Genomic DNA, 15,108 nt, shown 5'->3' on the forward strand with positions numbered 1-15,108 from the left:
TGGGCAATGCAATGGATTTTCCAAGATCCATCTGGTCTGTCACACCCATGGGTGAACAGGGTTCCTTCACCTGTCTGCTCTGTGCCCGGGGGATTCTTCAAATGGTGGTCAAAGGAATGGGACACCATGAACCAGAAAGGCTCTTGACTCCATTAGAAACGCCTTCTGATGTCCTGCAGGGATTTGTTTTCCACCAAGCTCTCCAGGCCATCCTGAATCCCCCTCTCCCTCCTCTCTGCAGCCCCGTCATTCACTGAGGAGCTCACGGACCAGGCTGCGGCCGCCGGACAGTGCGTGACGCTCTCGTGCCGGACTGCACCTCACTCCTCCCTGCACATCAGCTGGTTCAGAGGTGACACTGCCATCCCTCCAGAGAGCCCCTGACCCTCAGGACAGGGCCTACAATTACCCCTGTATAATTTGCAGGGTACTTATGTCTCCCATCTCCTGCTTTCCAGATGGGAGACCTGTCCAGAGCAGCAGCCGGATCCTCATCTCATCCACACTCAAACACTTCCAGCTGTTAACAATTCTCTCTGTTAATGCTGAAGATTTTGGTATTTACACCTGTGTGGCCACAAACTCTCTGGGCTCAGCATCCACCTCTTGTGTCATAAGAAAAGCAGGTGAGAGAAGGAGTAGCTACAGAAATAGGCATTTAAGTAATTTTGTCCCCAAAAATGTAACCTATCAATACCTTGGAGATGATATTTCTTCACATGGGTGGAGAAAGAGAGAGAGAGAGGAAGATCTCTCCCTTGCTGTGGTCTACAGCCTGTGCAGGGTTCATTCCCTCTTCTTCACTCTTTATTTTCTCTCCGGGATTAAGAGCAACTCCAAGATAAAATCTTAATACTGAGTTTAAATCAGAGATGGCAAAATTGCTGTTCCACTAGCTGTGTGTATATATATGTATACATAAAAACATTTACATGTTTTATATATATATAAATAATATGTGCAGCTGAGACATGCTGGGTGTAGAGTTTTGTATCATAGAGCGCTGCTGTTAACACTCATGGGCTTTGTGCCTCCTCTCCACAGAGGTTCCCCCCAGCCCTCCACCCCCTGACATCGTGGAGGTCTACAAGGATGGAGTGCAGGTGGTTTGGAAACCTGTGGAAACCAACACCCCTGTCCACTACACTGTCCAGTGCAAGACTGAAGGTAAAGTGCTATCCTTATGCTTTGCAAGGGACATCTTGGTTTGCATGATCCCTTCACCTGAAAATTTTATTGTTATTCAGAAACAGTCTGATTTAACTCCCCAGTTTAGAGTTAGGAATGGGATTCATTTAACGATCTAAAAGTTAGGGGTTGTGCTGGTTAAATCAGCCTGGAATTTGCATATTCATACCTAGGCTTTGCTAAAGTATGAATCAAACAAGGCTGTGTGGAAGCTACAAGCAAAAACTGAGCAGCTACAGGAGAAAATGGCTGGTCTGATATAATCTGATATAAACTCTGAGTAATCTGACAAAATGAGACACTAATGAAACAACATCATCCCAGGCTCAGGTTTTCTGTACAGTCTTGGAGAAAGATGATTTATCAAACAGGCAATTTATCCTCTGCTAAACAGCTGTGCTTTCTTTTTCCATTGACTGTGGAGGAAGCTTAGGGCAAAGAGCCAGGACAAAATAACCAAAGTTTGGCAAAACTGCATCACCCCTTTGATATTCTCTTTTGAGGCTTGGTCCAGAGGCTGGTGAAAGTCAGTGGATCATTTAATCATGGAATGGTTTGGGTTGGAAGGCACCTTAAAAACCATCTAATGCCAGCCCTCCATCCATGGGCAGGGACACCTTCCACCATCCCAGGGTGATCCAAGCCCTGTCCAGCCTGGCCTTGGGCACTGCCAGGGATCCACGGGCAGCCACAGCTGCTCTGGGAACCTGTGCCAGGGCCTCAGCACCCTCAGAATAATAAATTCTTCCTGACATTTAATCTAAGTCTCTCACAATTTAAAGCCCTTCCCACTCATCCTGTCACTATCTGCCCTTGTCAAAAGGGGATGTTTTCCTGTTTAGTTACAAAAGCTTTGTATCAAATCCCCAAGGCTGTCCTGTCTCTCTTGGGGTGGATTTGCTGTTGTTATTATGAGTGTGATGTCTGATAGCAATTCCTGCTGCAGCCACACAAACACAGCCTGGATTCTGCTGCTCCATGTTCCTTCACTAATTCTCCAAACAAACAAACACACGAACCTTCCCTTCTGGATTAGCATGGGCAGCAGCTTTCTGCCCTTTCCCTCTGGAGCTGGTGTGAGTCACTTTCCCTCCAACACCACTTTCTTTAACATTATTCCTTTTGACACAACTGTAGGAGAGATTTTGGGAGGATACAAACACAAGTTCTTCCAATTAGAAAGCGAAATGTGGAACAGCATCTATATTTTCCACTGTGTTCTGTGTAGGAACTTGGCAGGAACTTGCAAAATCCTGCTCTCCTGAACACAGGAGAATTAAGATAATCAGGAATAAATTCCTTTTTTATCTATTATTTGAAAACAGGCTTTTCTATGCTGCTTCTGCACATATTTTTCTCAATTTCTAATCTCTATCTGCTCCTTCTTGCACAAAGAGCTCCCAGTTCAACCATTACCCTCTAAAATCATTGATACCTTGGGTTTGAGTGGGGAATTGCTGCTTATCCAATGGTTTGAGGCTCTTTGCCAGATTTTATTTGAATGGAAGGATGAGTTTAATCTCAGACAGTTGCAGGGAGTTGGGTTCAGCCTTGAGCACAGAGGGCACAGCATCATGTGGGAGGAATGCTGATAAAATGTTTGCTGGGAATTTTCTCCTTCCTAACTTAGTCCCACGAATAATGAGTCCAGAAAGCACTTAGAATTCCAGTTCCATGAGAAATCATCTGAGTTTCATAAAAACTGAGTAAAAACCCCCATGTTGCAAACACTGGGTTTGGTGGGATGGTGTTAGTGGATGGTTCTGTCCAGGAATCCTGCACCGCATGGTCTCAGCTAGATTTAAGACAGGGTGAACAGGAGGAAAAAAAATAGTGATTTATCTTTTGTTTGGAGTCCTTGATGTATATTTCCAGTAAAGTTTGGTGGCATAAATTAGATAAAGAGAAAAAATACAGGAAAATGTCACCTTTCCTCTGGAACAATATTGGCACAATTTGGAATTATCAGATATGAACCAACTAATTTTAGAAAAGGTAGAGCCCCAAAGTTGGCCAAATTGGTTTCTCCACATTCCCAGCCCATAAAGCTGGTGGGGAAAAAAAACTGGGGAAAAAAACCACAACAAAACCCCAAATATCTAAAAAACCTCCAAGCCATAGTGACCACCTTAAAATGAATCCTGATTTCTTTTCTCTCTGTTCTTGGTTCAGATGGGGAGTGGACAACTCTTGCTTCTGACATCACTGACTGCTGCTACTATGCCAGAAATCTCCCCCAGGGCTTTATCTACAGCTTCAGGACAGCCTGCAGCACCAAGGCAGGGATGGGCCCCTACAGTGACCCCTCTGCCAAAGTGGCAATCACTGCCAAGGATCAGATGGGTAAGACCAAACACCCAGAAAACTTTGGGATTTTCCTGCATCAGACCTGCTGCATCTTTTTAGTTGTTGACCCAGAAGCCAAGAGCAAGTGAATCAAGGCCAATTCCACTTGGCTCAGGGTTGTTCAGGGCTTTTGCATCTAAAATTAAATTATTTTCTAATTATTTTCTAGTTCTGGACACAGGGGAATAAGTATAAACATATTAAAAACCTCAAGATAACAACATCATGTAAATATAAACAATGTGTAACTATATAAAATTTAATATTAAAAATAAATATATATTATTTATTAAAATAATATATATTAAATTTAATACTAAAATAACAACCTGGGAGCTGTAGATTACCTGTTGAAGAGACAGTTTTGATTTGAGATTATGAGGAAATTGGTCTTGTACAAAAAATGTTTTACTGGAGGCATTTATCTACTGATACAGATCTTGCATTGGTGAAAACTCTGGACTTGCTTATATTACAGACTAAATCCTAAATTCAGTAGTTATTTTGTCTATTTTGGAGTCTTCCATTGGGAATTACTGTCCTGTGGTGAATTTTCCAGCTGTATTTTGTCTCTGAAGTATAGAAATCTTGATTTACTATTTTTGTCACCCGTTTGACTACTTTGTACTGCACACATGTTTTTAAAATTAAGAGGTCCATGCCCCACAGCAAACAGATCCTCATGGCAGAGGAAATGTCCCTTCTGTAAAGAGACAGAAGGATGCTCTAGCTGGAATTTCCTCCCAATGGAGAGGATTGCTCTGTAAGAATCAGTTCACAGAGATATTTTTAACTCACCCCAAGTCCTCTGCTTTCCTTTTTCTCAGGATTTCTTATAATATCTCAGCTTTTCCAACCAGATGCTTTAAAAGGATGTTTTAGTATTTCAGGGGGTGCTTGGACACAACCAAACACCAGAACCAGAGCAACAAGTTCCAGCTGCTGCTCTGAAATGTCCAACCACAATTTTTCTAATTGTTTCCAATTTCTTGACAGTTTTTACCATATCCTGAGAATTTGTTGTGTGAGAAAATAAGAAATAGTGGCTAAGAGGTTTGATACCATAGCACACAACAAAGAATCCATCTCATTCTGTCTGCAGTGGCCATATCAGGGAATTTTGGGGTGGACAGAGCAGAATCTGCTGCATTCCAGTAGCAGTGGGTGCTATATTCCAATATATATTCCAATAGCAGCTGGAACACAGAGTCCCCTGGAGAAAGTTCTGCTTGTTGTTGTTGTTCACAGATAACAGGGGAGACTCATAGAGGCTCCAGTTTCCACACAGAGCTGTTTTCCCATGTAAAGCTGTTTTCCCTTTCCCCCTGCAGAGCCTCGTGCTGCCCCACAGGAATCCCCATCAGCTGCCCCTGAGGAAGAGAGTGAAGTGATCTCACCTCCTGAGCCCTTCCCAACCTACCAGACCTACGCCTTCCACACTGAGATCAAAAGGTAGAGAACCCAGCTGAGTTCTTAATAATCCAGGGGGAAATCCCACATGTGATGGAGCAGCTCTCCTACAAAGAAAGGCTGAGAAAACTGGGGTTGCTCAGCCTGGAGAAGAGAAACTTCAGGGTGACCTAACTGCACCTTCAAGTACCTGAAGGGAGCCTACAAGAAAGGAGATTTCCACAAGGGGATTTAGGGACAGGACAAGGGGATGGCTTCAACTGAAAGAGAGTAGGGGATGGCTTCAACTGAGTTCTTAATGACCCAGAGGGAAATCCCACATGTGATGGAGCAGCTCTCCCACAAAGAAAGGCTGAGAAAATCGGGGTTGTTCATCCTGGAGAAGACAAACTTCAGGGTGACCTAACTGCACCTTCCAGTACCTGAAGGGAGCCTACAAGAAAGATGGAAAAGGACTTTCCATAAGGGAATTTAGGCACAGGACAAGGGGATGGCTTCAAAGTGAATGAGAGCTGGTTTAGATTATAGATATTAGGAAAAAAATTCTTGCCTGTGTGTGGCAGTGTTCGCAGGGGTCTTAGGATGAGGGAAGAGATGAGGATCTGACTCCATGTTTCAGAAGGCTTGATTTATTATTTTATTATATATATTATATTAAAACTATACTAAAAGAATAGAAGAAAGGATTTCATCAGAAGGCTGGCTAAGAATAGAAAAGGAATGATAACAAAGGCTTGTGACTGACTGAGACAGTCCAGACAGCTGGGCTGTGATTGGCCATTAATTAGAAACAATCACATGAGCCCAATCACAGATGCACCTGTTGTATTCCACAGCAGCAGATAATCAATGTTTACATTTTGTTCCTGAGGCCTCTCAGCTTCTCAGGAGAAAAAATCCTGAGGAAAGGATTTTTCATAAAACATGTGACACCTGTGAGGGTGGGGAGGCCCTGGCACAGGCTGCCCAGAGAAGCTGTGGCTGCCTCACCTCTGGAAGTGCTCAAGGCCAGGTTGTTTTACCCCCCTTACTGTAAAAAATAACTTCTTCCTCATATCTGGTCTAAATCAACCCTCTTTTAGTTCAATACCATCCCCCCTTGTCCTGTCACAACAGATGTGCTGGGCAGGGGGCAGCCAATTGATTTATTATTAAATGAGCCCTGGGCTAATAACGTTTCTTGTCCTTGCTGCACCAGTCTTTGCAGACACAGAAAGACACTGATTTCTGCTGGCAACAGGCATAGTTCTCTTGCTCTCTCCTCTCTCTCCAGGGAAGTTAAGCTCTCACTCCTGTAATTTAAAGTGACTGTACAGAAGAAAGACACAGGAGGATGTGCAAACTGTGACAGTAGATGCAGTAACTCCCCACCAGGCACAGATGAAAAGCACAGCACGGGATCCTGGTGGTTTTAAAGAACAGGAGAGAAGCTAAACGTGCCTTTGTGTTCTTTGCACCAGGGGCCGGTTCAGCATCGTCCGGCAGTGCCGGGAGAAGGTGAGCGGCAAGACTCTGGCTGCTAAAATCATCCCTTACTGGCAAGAGGACAAGCAGGCTGTGCTGCTGGAGTACCAGGTGCTCAGGAAGCTCCACCACACCAACATAGCCCAGCTGAAGGGTGCCTATGTCAGCCCCAGGCACCTGGTGCTGATCCAGGAGATGTGTGTGGGGCCAGAGCTGCTCCACTCCTTGGCCTTACGGTAAGAACATGAGGGAAGAGTTTTCCAGTCAAGGCTGCTGTTGGGATGAAGATACCTGTTGGTTTCTCCTGACAAACTGGATCATCCCTCTCCATCTCCTCCACTGTGCTGTCATTGAACACAGGATTTCTAAAGTGTTTGTTTTGCATCTTCTTGCAAGATTAAAAAATTACTTGAGTTTTCTACAGCAGGACAACTCAGGGCCACCCAGCTGAGATGCTGAAAGCAGTTTACAGTGGTTGATATGAAACTATTGATGCCTTGTGCAGGCTGACCTAGAGCAGAGGCTGGACAGAGCTAAAGAATAAAGCAGGGATTTATTAAAAGGATCTCCTCCATGGATGCACCTTGGGCAGCACCAGAGCCCAGCCAGGGCTGCACCCAAGATGAACCAAAATGGCCCCAAAATGCACGAGCGCTCCCGGGGTCTCTCCCTGGGATCAGTTCTGCTCCATTTGCACCTTGCAGTTCATTGTCCCATTCCAGCTTTAGCCCAGGCAGTCCCACCCTGCTTGTTTTTCTCTCTCCAGCCCACGGTGTTTGTGCTCCTGGGCTGAGATTTGGATCATTTGTCCTTGGTGCCCAGCTGGAGCAGGAATTGTTTTGTCTCCCTGCTCTGTGCACAGAGCTCACCATGCCCTGATATAAAGCTCAGAACTCCACACTAAAGCAGCACAGAATCTGAAAATATAAAAGGTAAAACCTGAGGCATCACCATGTTCCATAATGTGATACATGAAGGGTTTCCTTACACCAACACTTGTTAACCCCAAAACCATGACATGGAGGTTACTGAGGGTCAGGAAGATTCATTGTTTCTCACAGTGGCACAAAATGGATCTATTAAATCCTGTGATAAAAAAAGAGGGAATTGTGGGCATCAAATCTGCTTTCTCTCTTGCAGCTCTACAACATCCTGTTGTTGCATCTGTAAACCCAACTCACAGGATGGACCAGCCTCTCCACACAGAGCTGATTTGCTAAACTGGAGTTGTTTCTTCTTGACTCTCAAGAGTCTGATGGGATCAGACACCCAGGGGAGGGTGACAGTGGGTGTAGAAAGGCATTTCTGGGCATGCAGACAGGACACATGTGTTTTCTATCCCCTTTCTCTCACCAGGACATCATACTCAGAGGTGGAGGTCCGAGACTACCTGTGGCAGATCCTCAGTGCCACTGAGTACCTCCATGCACACAACATCCTGCACCTGGACCTCAGGTCTGAGAACATGATCATCACTGAGCCCAACCTGCTGAAGCTCCTGGATTTTGGCAATGCACAGTTCTACACACCAGACAAATTTATTACCATGGATAAATGCTCAGACTATGTGGAGACCATGGGTGAGTAGAGCTCAGTCACAGCGACCTGGGGCTTATCTGCAATGTGTGATAAACAGAAAGACACAAACGTTGCTCAAGGCAGCAGGTGGACCCAGCAAGAAAAGCCTTCTAGGAGCTGCTCTCCAGTGACAGTGTGAGTTTGTGGGAGCACTGAGGGGTGACAGCTGTCCACTGCAGAGCACAGGGGACACAGCTCACAGCAATGCCACTCTGTCTGGCATCTATGTGTCCATTGCTGCCATCTGCCCAGAGGTTCTCATGGTTTCACTCCAATCAGCATCCATGTGGAAGCTCCTCATCCAGCTCCCTGTCTCAGAAATGCCTCTTCTTCCCTCTTGGGAAGGCAGCAAAGCACAAAAGTATCCCCTGCCTTTGTGCTGCTCTCAGTGTGTTGGAGAGGAGCTTGCCTCACACAAGTTTTCTTTTCCAGCTCCAGAACTGCTGACAGAGCAAGGAGCCCTTCCCCAGACTGATATTTGGTCCATTGGAATTACAGCCTTCATCATGTGAGTCCATTGGTTGCTCCCTGTGCTGTTATTGGCTTTAAAATCACAGTTTTAGATTTTCAATCACAGTCTTCATCATGTGAGTCAGTTGATTTTTCCCTACCCTGTGAGTGGCTTTAAAATCACAGTTACAGAGAGTTAATCTCAGCTGTGCCTCTCCTTTGGCAATGCCATGGAAAGCTGGAGGATGGAGGGGATAGATGGACAACCTGTGCCAGGGCCTCAATGCCCTCATAGGGAAGAATTTCTTCCCAATATCTAACCTAATGTTCCTTTCTTTTAATTTAAAACGGTTCATCTTTGTCCTGCCACTACAAGCCCTTATCCAAGGTCCATCTTGGAGGCTCTCTTGGAGCCCCTTTAGGCACTGGAATGGGCTCTAAGGTCTCCCTGAAGCCTTCTCCAGGATGAACAATCCCAATTCTCTCAGTTTTTTTCCAAAGGAGAGGTGCCCCATCTCTCTGCTAACCTCAGTGGCTTCCTCTGGACTCGCTCCAACAGCTCCACATCCTCCTCATGCGGCCACCCTAGAAAATAAACTACTCAAACTCTAACTCTAATAGCTTATAAAAACATTGGTCTTGTAAGCCAAAGATTGAAGACTAAACCCCTTCCTAGAGTTACCCCACCACCCTATCTCAGGAAGAAAGGATTCAAACCTTCATCTCCAACTCCCAAAGCTGGCATTTTTAACTAAACTACTTCCTGACCCTTCCATCAAAGAGCCTGAATCGCCCCCCGAGACAGCCCCCACACAAGGTCCAACACCACGAATAAAGTCAACAACAATCCTCAATTTTGTCAGCTGCTGGGAGATGGACGCAGCTTCATGTTTTCAATTCCCTCCTCCTGGGGCAGGTTGAGTGCCAACTACCCCATCAGCACGGATGTACCCTGTGAGTTCCTGAGAACAGCCAGGAAGGGGAAGCTGAAGCTGGCGCGGTGCTACGCGGGTCTGTCCGGGGGAGCAGTGTCCTTCCTGCAGAGCACTCTGTGTGCAAACCCTTGGTAAGAGGCTGCCTCTGCTCCCAGCACATCCTGGGTGTTGCCCCTTCTCTCCATTTGCAAGGAGCCTCCTGTCATGGATATATTTTCTGAAAAATCCTTTGCTAGGATTTGTTTCTCCAGAGAGTCTGAGACAGCTGACTGTGATTGGCCATTAATTAAAAACAACCACATGAGACCAATCAAAGATGCACCTGTTGCATTCCACAGCAGCAGATAATTATTGTTCACATTTAGTTTCTGAGGCCTCTCAACTTCTTAGGAGAAAAATCCTCTCAAAATGATTTTTCATGAAATATATCCGTGACAGCCTCCTCAGGCAGCACAGACCCCCCATGACTGACCCCTCACCTCTGTCTGTCCTAGGGGAAGGCCCTCAGCCTCCGAGTGCCTCCAGAGCCCCTGGCTGCAGGAGACAGGTCTGGACAACAGGCAGCAGGCACTGGTCACCTTCCCCACCACCAAACTGAGGAACTTCCTCATGGAACGGGAAAAGAAGAGAGGCCTGCTGTGCTCCAAGTATGGCCTCATGATTGCACAGTGACGTGGATGTGGTGACAGATGGGAATCACCTCCCTGTGCCCTCCTGCACCGGGTGTTTGGTACCAAACTCTCCTACCAACCCCACTGTGTTCTGTCCGTGTGTCCTTCCTGCCACAAGCTGTTTCTGTCTACGTGTGACTCGTGGGGGGAAATGGGACACTGGACAGTGAAGGCAGCAAACCCAACAGTGACCTTGCAACATGCAGATTTTGTACCACTGAGAGACTTTGCCACTTTGAAGCTGAGCTGCTCTTCCCTGGGTAGCAGGGACACATCCACTGGGAGATGTGGCAGCAGTGTCCCTGGCAAAGGCTGAGTGTTTTAATTCTTTTTAAAAACCCTGAAATGTCACGTTCCTCTTTGACCTTCACACCCTGCTTTCCTCTGCAAAGGATGGTGTTGGCTGTGTCATTGCTTTGTACTCATAACTTCAGTGTTCCTTTGAGTTCTCTGCAGTGATTGATGTATCCCTCAATTTCCCACATGAGCAGCAGTAAGAGGCTTTCTCAGAGCTGTGTCTGGCTGTGTTTAGAGGAAGGAAAACAGGAAAACAGTTCCTAATGCCCTAAAGTTCAATACTAAAAGTGAGGCTGTTTATCCAGGGATGCTCTTTCCCAACAAGTTTAACCCATATTGTTCCAAACCTGAAAGATGGAGCACCATGACTCCTTCCCTTGCTGAGCATGCAAAGCAGGAATTGTGATTGAGAGCAGAGGAGCTTTCCCTGTGCTGTGGAGAGCAGGCACCAACTCAATAGATTGTAAAACTTGGAATGCTGAAGTGTGCTAGAGGAGAGAAACCCAAGGGCTTAGGGCCAGACTCCGTGCTCAGTTCTCTGGGAGGAGAGCAGAGTTAGACAAGACAGGCACTGCAATGAGGGCCGCCCCCCCAAAAAACCTTTCAGGACTCTGGATCCTGTCCAATTTAACTTCTGTCACAAATCCAGTCAGGTTTTTGTTGGCACAGGCTGGTTCTTTGCTCTTGCTGGTGCACTTTGGGATGGAAAGGTCAGTGCCAAGGAAAAGCCTATCTAAACATAAAAAACATAATTATAGATTAACTCATTTGGAACTTTCATGCTTTTCCATATATGAATTATTTTCTCTTTTGCTTCTCACAATTGCATGCATTTGATCATGTCTGAGCTCTTTCATAGACTCAACACTGTTTGGTTAAATAAACCATTCTGACAAGCAAATAAAGCCACATTTTTCTGCTGAACCATTGTTATTACTTTTACATTCCTTCCCCAATCCCAATCCACATTTGTGCAGCACACATCCCTCACCCCTCAACTCTGACCTGGGCTCTTTGTGATAACTAGTACACACTGTATTATCTAGGAACCACTTCCATGCAGGACATCCACATGAAAAATCCTTTTCCTAGAGCTTTGGAAGGAGGACATCACCTGGGCAGGATGTGATGATGGCTCTGAGCTGCCAAGCTACCCCAAGGCATTCCTGGGCATGGTTTGTAGCTGGCATTGACCAGAATGTGAGAAGGGCTTCAGAGGAGTGAACCCATGGATGACAAAAAAATAGGTGAGAGCTGCAGCTGGAGCATGGAAGGAGTGAAAAGGTGCTGGAATTGCTAATGGAGATATCAGCAGTTGCAATCAAGCCTTACAGGTAGTTCTTTTTTTTTTTCCTTGGTCCTGCCACAACTGCTTGATAGTTTCTGCCTGAATTTCCACCACATCCATGAGGTCAGGGCTACTGACCAGTCTGGCAGGCTGGGACAGTTTGCCCTTAACATGCAGTTACAACATCATGTAACATCATGACCTTTGCAGGACAAAGCAGAATCTGGATCTGATGTTTGGACACATGTGAAAATGTTTGAGTTTCATTCCTCGACCACAAATAATCTCCACATCTCAAGGTTAGTGTCAGCATTAAAATCAATCCACTGTTCTCCATGCAGGAGAGACTTGGATTTAACTTCTGTAAGGAAGTGGTAAGAGTCCTAGTTGTTGAAGGGTAATAAAGCAAAGCAGAGCTTGTAGAGCAAAGTTTTATCCTGCACTGATTCAGCAGATAAAAAATATGTTTGAGGGCTGTAAGATCACAGTGGCTGTAGCCCATAAGGGATTGAGGTTGCTCTCTTTGGAGGCCTCATCAGATACAAGAAGGGAACCATAAACAAGACAAAATTTCCCCAGGGAAATGCATACGTCTCTGGAGAGGATATCTGCTGCTCTCTGACCTTTCAGGGGTTCACCACAAGCTGATGCCATCCTGCCAATGATACTTAATGAGGAAAATAAATTATCAGGTGCAGGATGTGACCAGACAAGTCTAGGGACCAATCAGTCACCTATTTGCACCCAACCAGCCCTTTTCATCCCCTTACATCTCAATTTTCCTCCCTAAATCACCCAAATTCCTCTTTTACCCCTCTTTGGTTCCTCCCCCAAACACTCTATTATGTAAATGCTCTTTTCCTACACTGCATAGACACCTCCCCTGCCTTGACACAATGCCCCTTATCCCAGGTGGTGATCCAGAGAGCTGCTTCTGATGACACATCTCCATGGGAGTCATGCTGGGACCATGGGGCTGATGCTCTGCTGGGGCAGCCCTGGGAGGAACCTCGGGAAAACCCTTATTCCTTGGAAGCCCTGAATTTGAGTTCCCACCTGTCACTATGACCCTGTGCTCCTCCTGGCTTTCAGTGGGCTGATGGTCCCCAGGATGGGGCTGGGAGTATCCTGGCAGGGCACATTTTGTGTCTATGTGTAGATTACCCTCTTCTATCCCAAAACCAACACAATAAGCAGCAGATTACCCTCTTCTGTCCCATAACCAACACAACAAGCAGCAGATTACCCTCTTCTGTCCCATAACCAACACAACAAGCAGCAGATTACCCTCTTATATCCCATAACCAACACAACAAGCAGTTGCTACCTCCTCCTCCTCCAACATGAGGAGGAGGAGGAGGTAGCAACAAAAGCCATGACAAACATTGAGCAAACAGGATCATATCAGTGTTGGCACTGCATGGATCTGATAACCATGAGATCAGACAATTTGTCCCACAGGTGACAGCAGAACAAACACCACCCCAGGAGTGCCCAGGTCAGCAGCGTGGCCGGTGTCTGAAGCGAACGTCGCGGACAGGCTGCATGGTCCCGAAGCCCCAGCGGCTGATGTCTATGGCTGGGATCTCCTCCTCCCCATCGACCAGCTCCAGGTCAAAGTGACTCAGCATCAAGAACACAAACAATTTCATTTCAGCAGTAGCAAAGAAGCGCCCGGGACAGATGGAAACTCCTGCCCCCCAAGGCATGCTGACGAATTTCAGCTTTTTCCCGTTTCTGTAGAAATCTTTCCTGGTGCTGTCTGGGTTTACAAAACGGTCGTACTTAAATTTGTGAGGTTCCTCGTGGATTTCTGGGTTCATCTGCACGGAGATGTATGGGAACAGAGCCACCCTGTCCCCCCTGCGGAGGGTGAGCTCTGTCCCACTGCTTGTCCTCAGGGAGGTGTCCTCAAGCACAGCTCTGACCAGTATTGGGGCTGCCACCAGCCTCAGGGTCTCCTCCAGAGCACTGTCCAGCAGAGGGGTCTGGTTCAGCATGTCCCTGGTGACAGTAACTGGAGGGCTCCCTGCCTTCACTTCCTGCCCACTCTCCCTCAAGACTTTATCCACTTCATCTCTCACAGCATTCAGAGCCTCTGGATGCTTCAGCAGATACAAGAGGAGCCAGAAAGCAGTCGGGCCCGTGTTGCCTTGGGATGCCCAGAGGAGCATGAACATGAAACGCTCCCGCATGTACTCGGGGACACCGTTTTCTGCCAGAAGTTTCTCTTGATCACTTATCCAGCCACTGATATTGTCCTTCTGCCAGACATTCTTCACAGACAGCACGTTCCAGAAGTGTCTCTTCAGCCTCTCAGCCTCTCTTTTGTCTTTGGGAGGCAGCAGAGCATAGGCCAGGCGAGGGAAGAGGCGGTCGTACTTACGGAACTCCTGGAAGAGCTGGTTGGAGTGGAGGCGATCCTGCTCTTCAGCTTTCTCCTGGCTCCCTGCCCCTCGGGGTGGCTCAGTGCCATACAGAGCCAGATACCCAGCTCTGAAGACAATGTTGTAGCAGTAGTGGAAGAGGTTTTCCTCCTGCCACACTCTCTTCTCTCCTGAGCTCAGGTTGAAAAGCAGCAGCTTCCGAAAGCTCTCCATGGTAGCTTGTGTGAGGACAGTGAGGCCATCTCCCATCAGGTGCTTTATGCTTGATGTATGGACTATGCTATGAGTGGCTTCGATGGGTTTGTAGCCAAAAACCTGCACGACCAGCTGAGTGGCACTAGTCCTAAAGTCCAGTTTAGATCGTGATTCCTTCACAATGGTGCCAAAGGAGAAGGGATCCATCACAAAGGTGAAGTAATAACCACCGATCAGCACTGTGAAAACATCCCCGTGTTTGCTCTGCATCCTTTTGAGAAACTCTGAGCTGTCCTTTCTGAATTCCAGCAGATGGCCCAGCCAGGGAATGGTACCTTTGTCCAGGGGTGGTTCATTGGGTCTCTGTCTCCGAAACACGCCCAGGACGTAGAGCCCACCGAGCAGTGATGACACCAAGGTGCAGAGGAGAGCCACCCAGAGCACCATGAGAGCTCTGTGCCGTCCGGGAGCTGGGAGTAGAGGCAGGTTGGGGCAGGAATGTGCATTTTATCCCCACCCAGCAGCTGACAGGCAGATGCAGAGCTGACAGCCTGTGTCCTCATTGGCTGTGAGTGTTTGCCTTGCCCCTGCTCAGTGCTCTGCTCGAGGTGAACTCGTCCCTGGATGAACAGAGATTTTTAAGGTGGAAGGTATGTTGGAATCCCGTTGGAGTACCCACGCTGTATTGGGGGGATGGGTTTTGGCATGAGGCAAATTCCCTTCTCTAGGCTGCATGGAGCCCAGATTTTATAAGGAAAATGTTCAGAGAATCCCACTCTGTGATTTTTGCCTTTAAGACCAGGCTATGGACACCCACTGAAAAAATGAAACCAAGAGTGGGTGTTGGAAATGCTACTGGAAATGAGCACAGGACTGAGGGAAGGGGGTCACAGCTGAGC

The 15,108-nt window shown here is 46.9% G+C and overlaps 2 protein-coding genes across 2 annotated transcripts in view; one reads left to right on the plus strand and one right to left on the minus strand.

The window, feature by feature from the left end:
• The window catches only part of OBSCN (obscurin, cytoskeletal calmodulin and titin-interacting RhoGEF), a 182,697-nt gene extending 172,654 nt beyond the window's left edge, over positions 1-10,043 (plus strand). The window contains 10 exon segments of the mRNA XM_054273678.1: positions 242-352; positions 459-626; positions 1,045-1,167; positions 3,361-3,531; positions 4,866-4,986; positions 6,405-6,644; positions 7,765-7,988; positions 8,419-8,494; positions 9,353-9,502; positions 9,866-10,043. Of these exon segments, the coding sequence (XP_054129653.1) occupies positions 242-352; positions 459-626; positions 1,045-1,167; positions 3,361-3,531; positions 4,866-4,986; positions 6,405-6,644; positions 7,765-7,988; positions 8,419-8,494; positions 9,353-9,502; positions 9,866-10,043 (1,562 nt within the window).
• A 2,958-nt stretch (positions 10,044-13,001) lies between these two features.
• Positions 13,002-14,671, minus strand: LOC128935750 (7-alpha-hydroxycholest-4-en-3-one 12-alpha-hydroxylase). The gene has a single exon (XM_054274267.1). The coding sequence runs from the start codon at positions 14,654-14,656 to the stop codon at positions 13,127-13,129; it is 1,530 nt and encodes a 509-aa protein (XP_054130242.1). The 5' UTR covers positions 14,657-14,671; the 3' UTR covers positions 13,002-13,126.
• Positions 14,672-15,108: the final 437 nt, after the last annotated feature.

Source organism: Melozone crissalis, unplaced genomic scaffold (assembly GCF_028551555.1).
Source record: "Melozone crissalis strain CALT ecotype California unplaced genomic scaffold, PUWL_Pcris_2 ptg000016l_1, whole genome shotgun sequence".
In the NCBI taxonomy this organism is placed as follows: Eukaryota; Metazoa; Chordata; class Aves; order Passeriformes; family Passerellidae; genus Melozone; species Melozone crissalis.

Coding starts and splice junctions, on each gene's coding strand:
- LOC128935750 (XM_054274267.1), bottom strand. CDS start 14,656: ATGGTGCTCTGGGTGGCTCTCCTCTGCACCTTGGTGTCATCACTGCTC.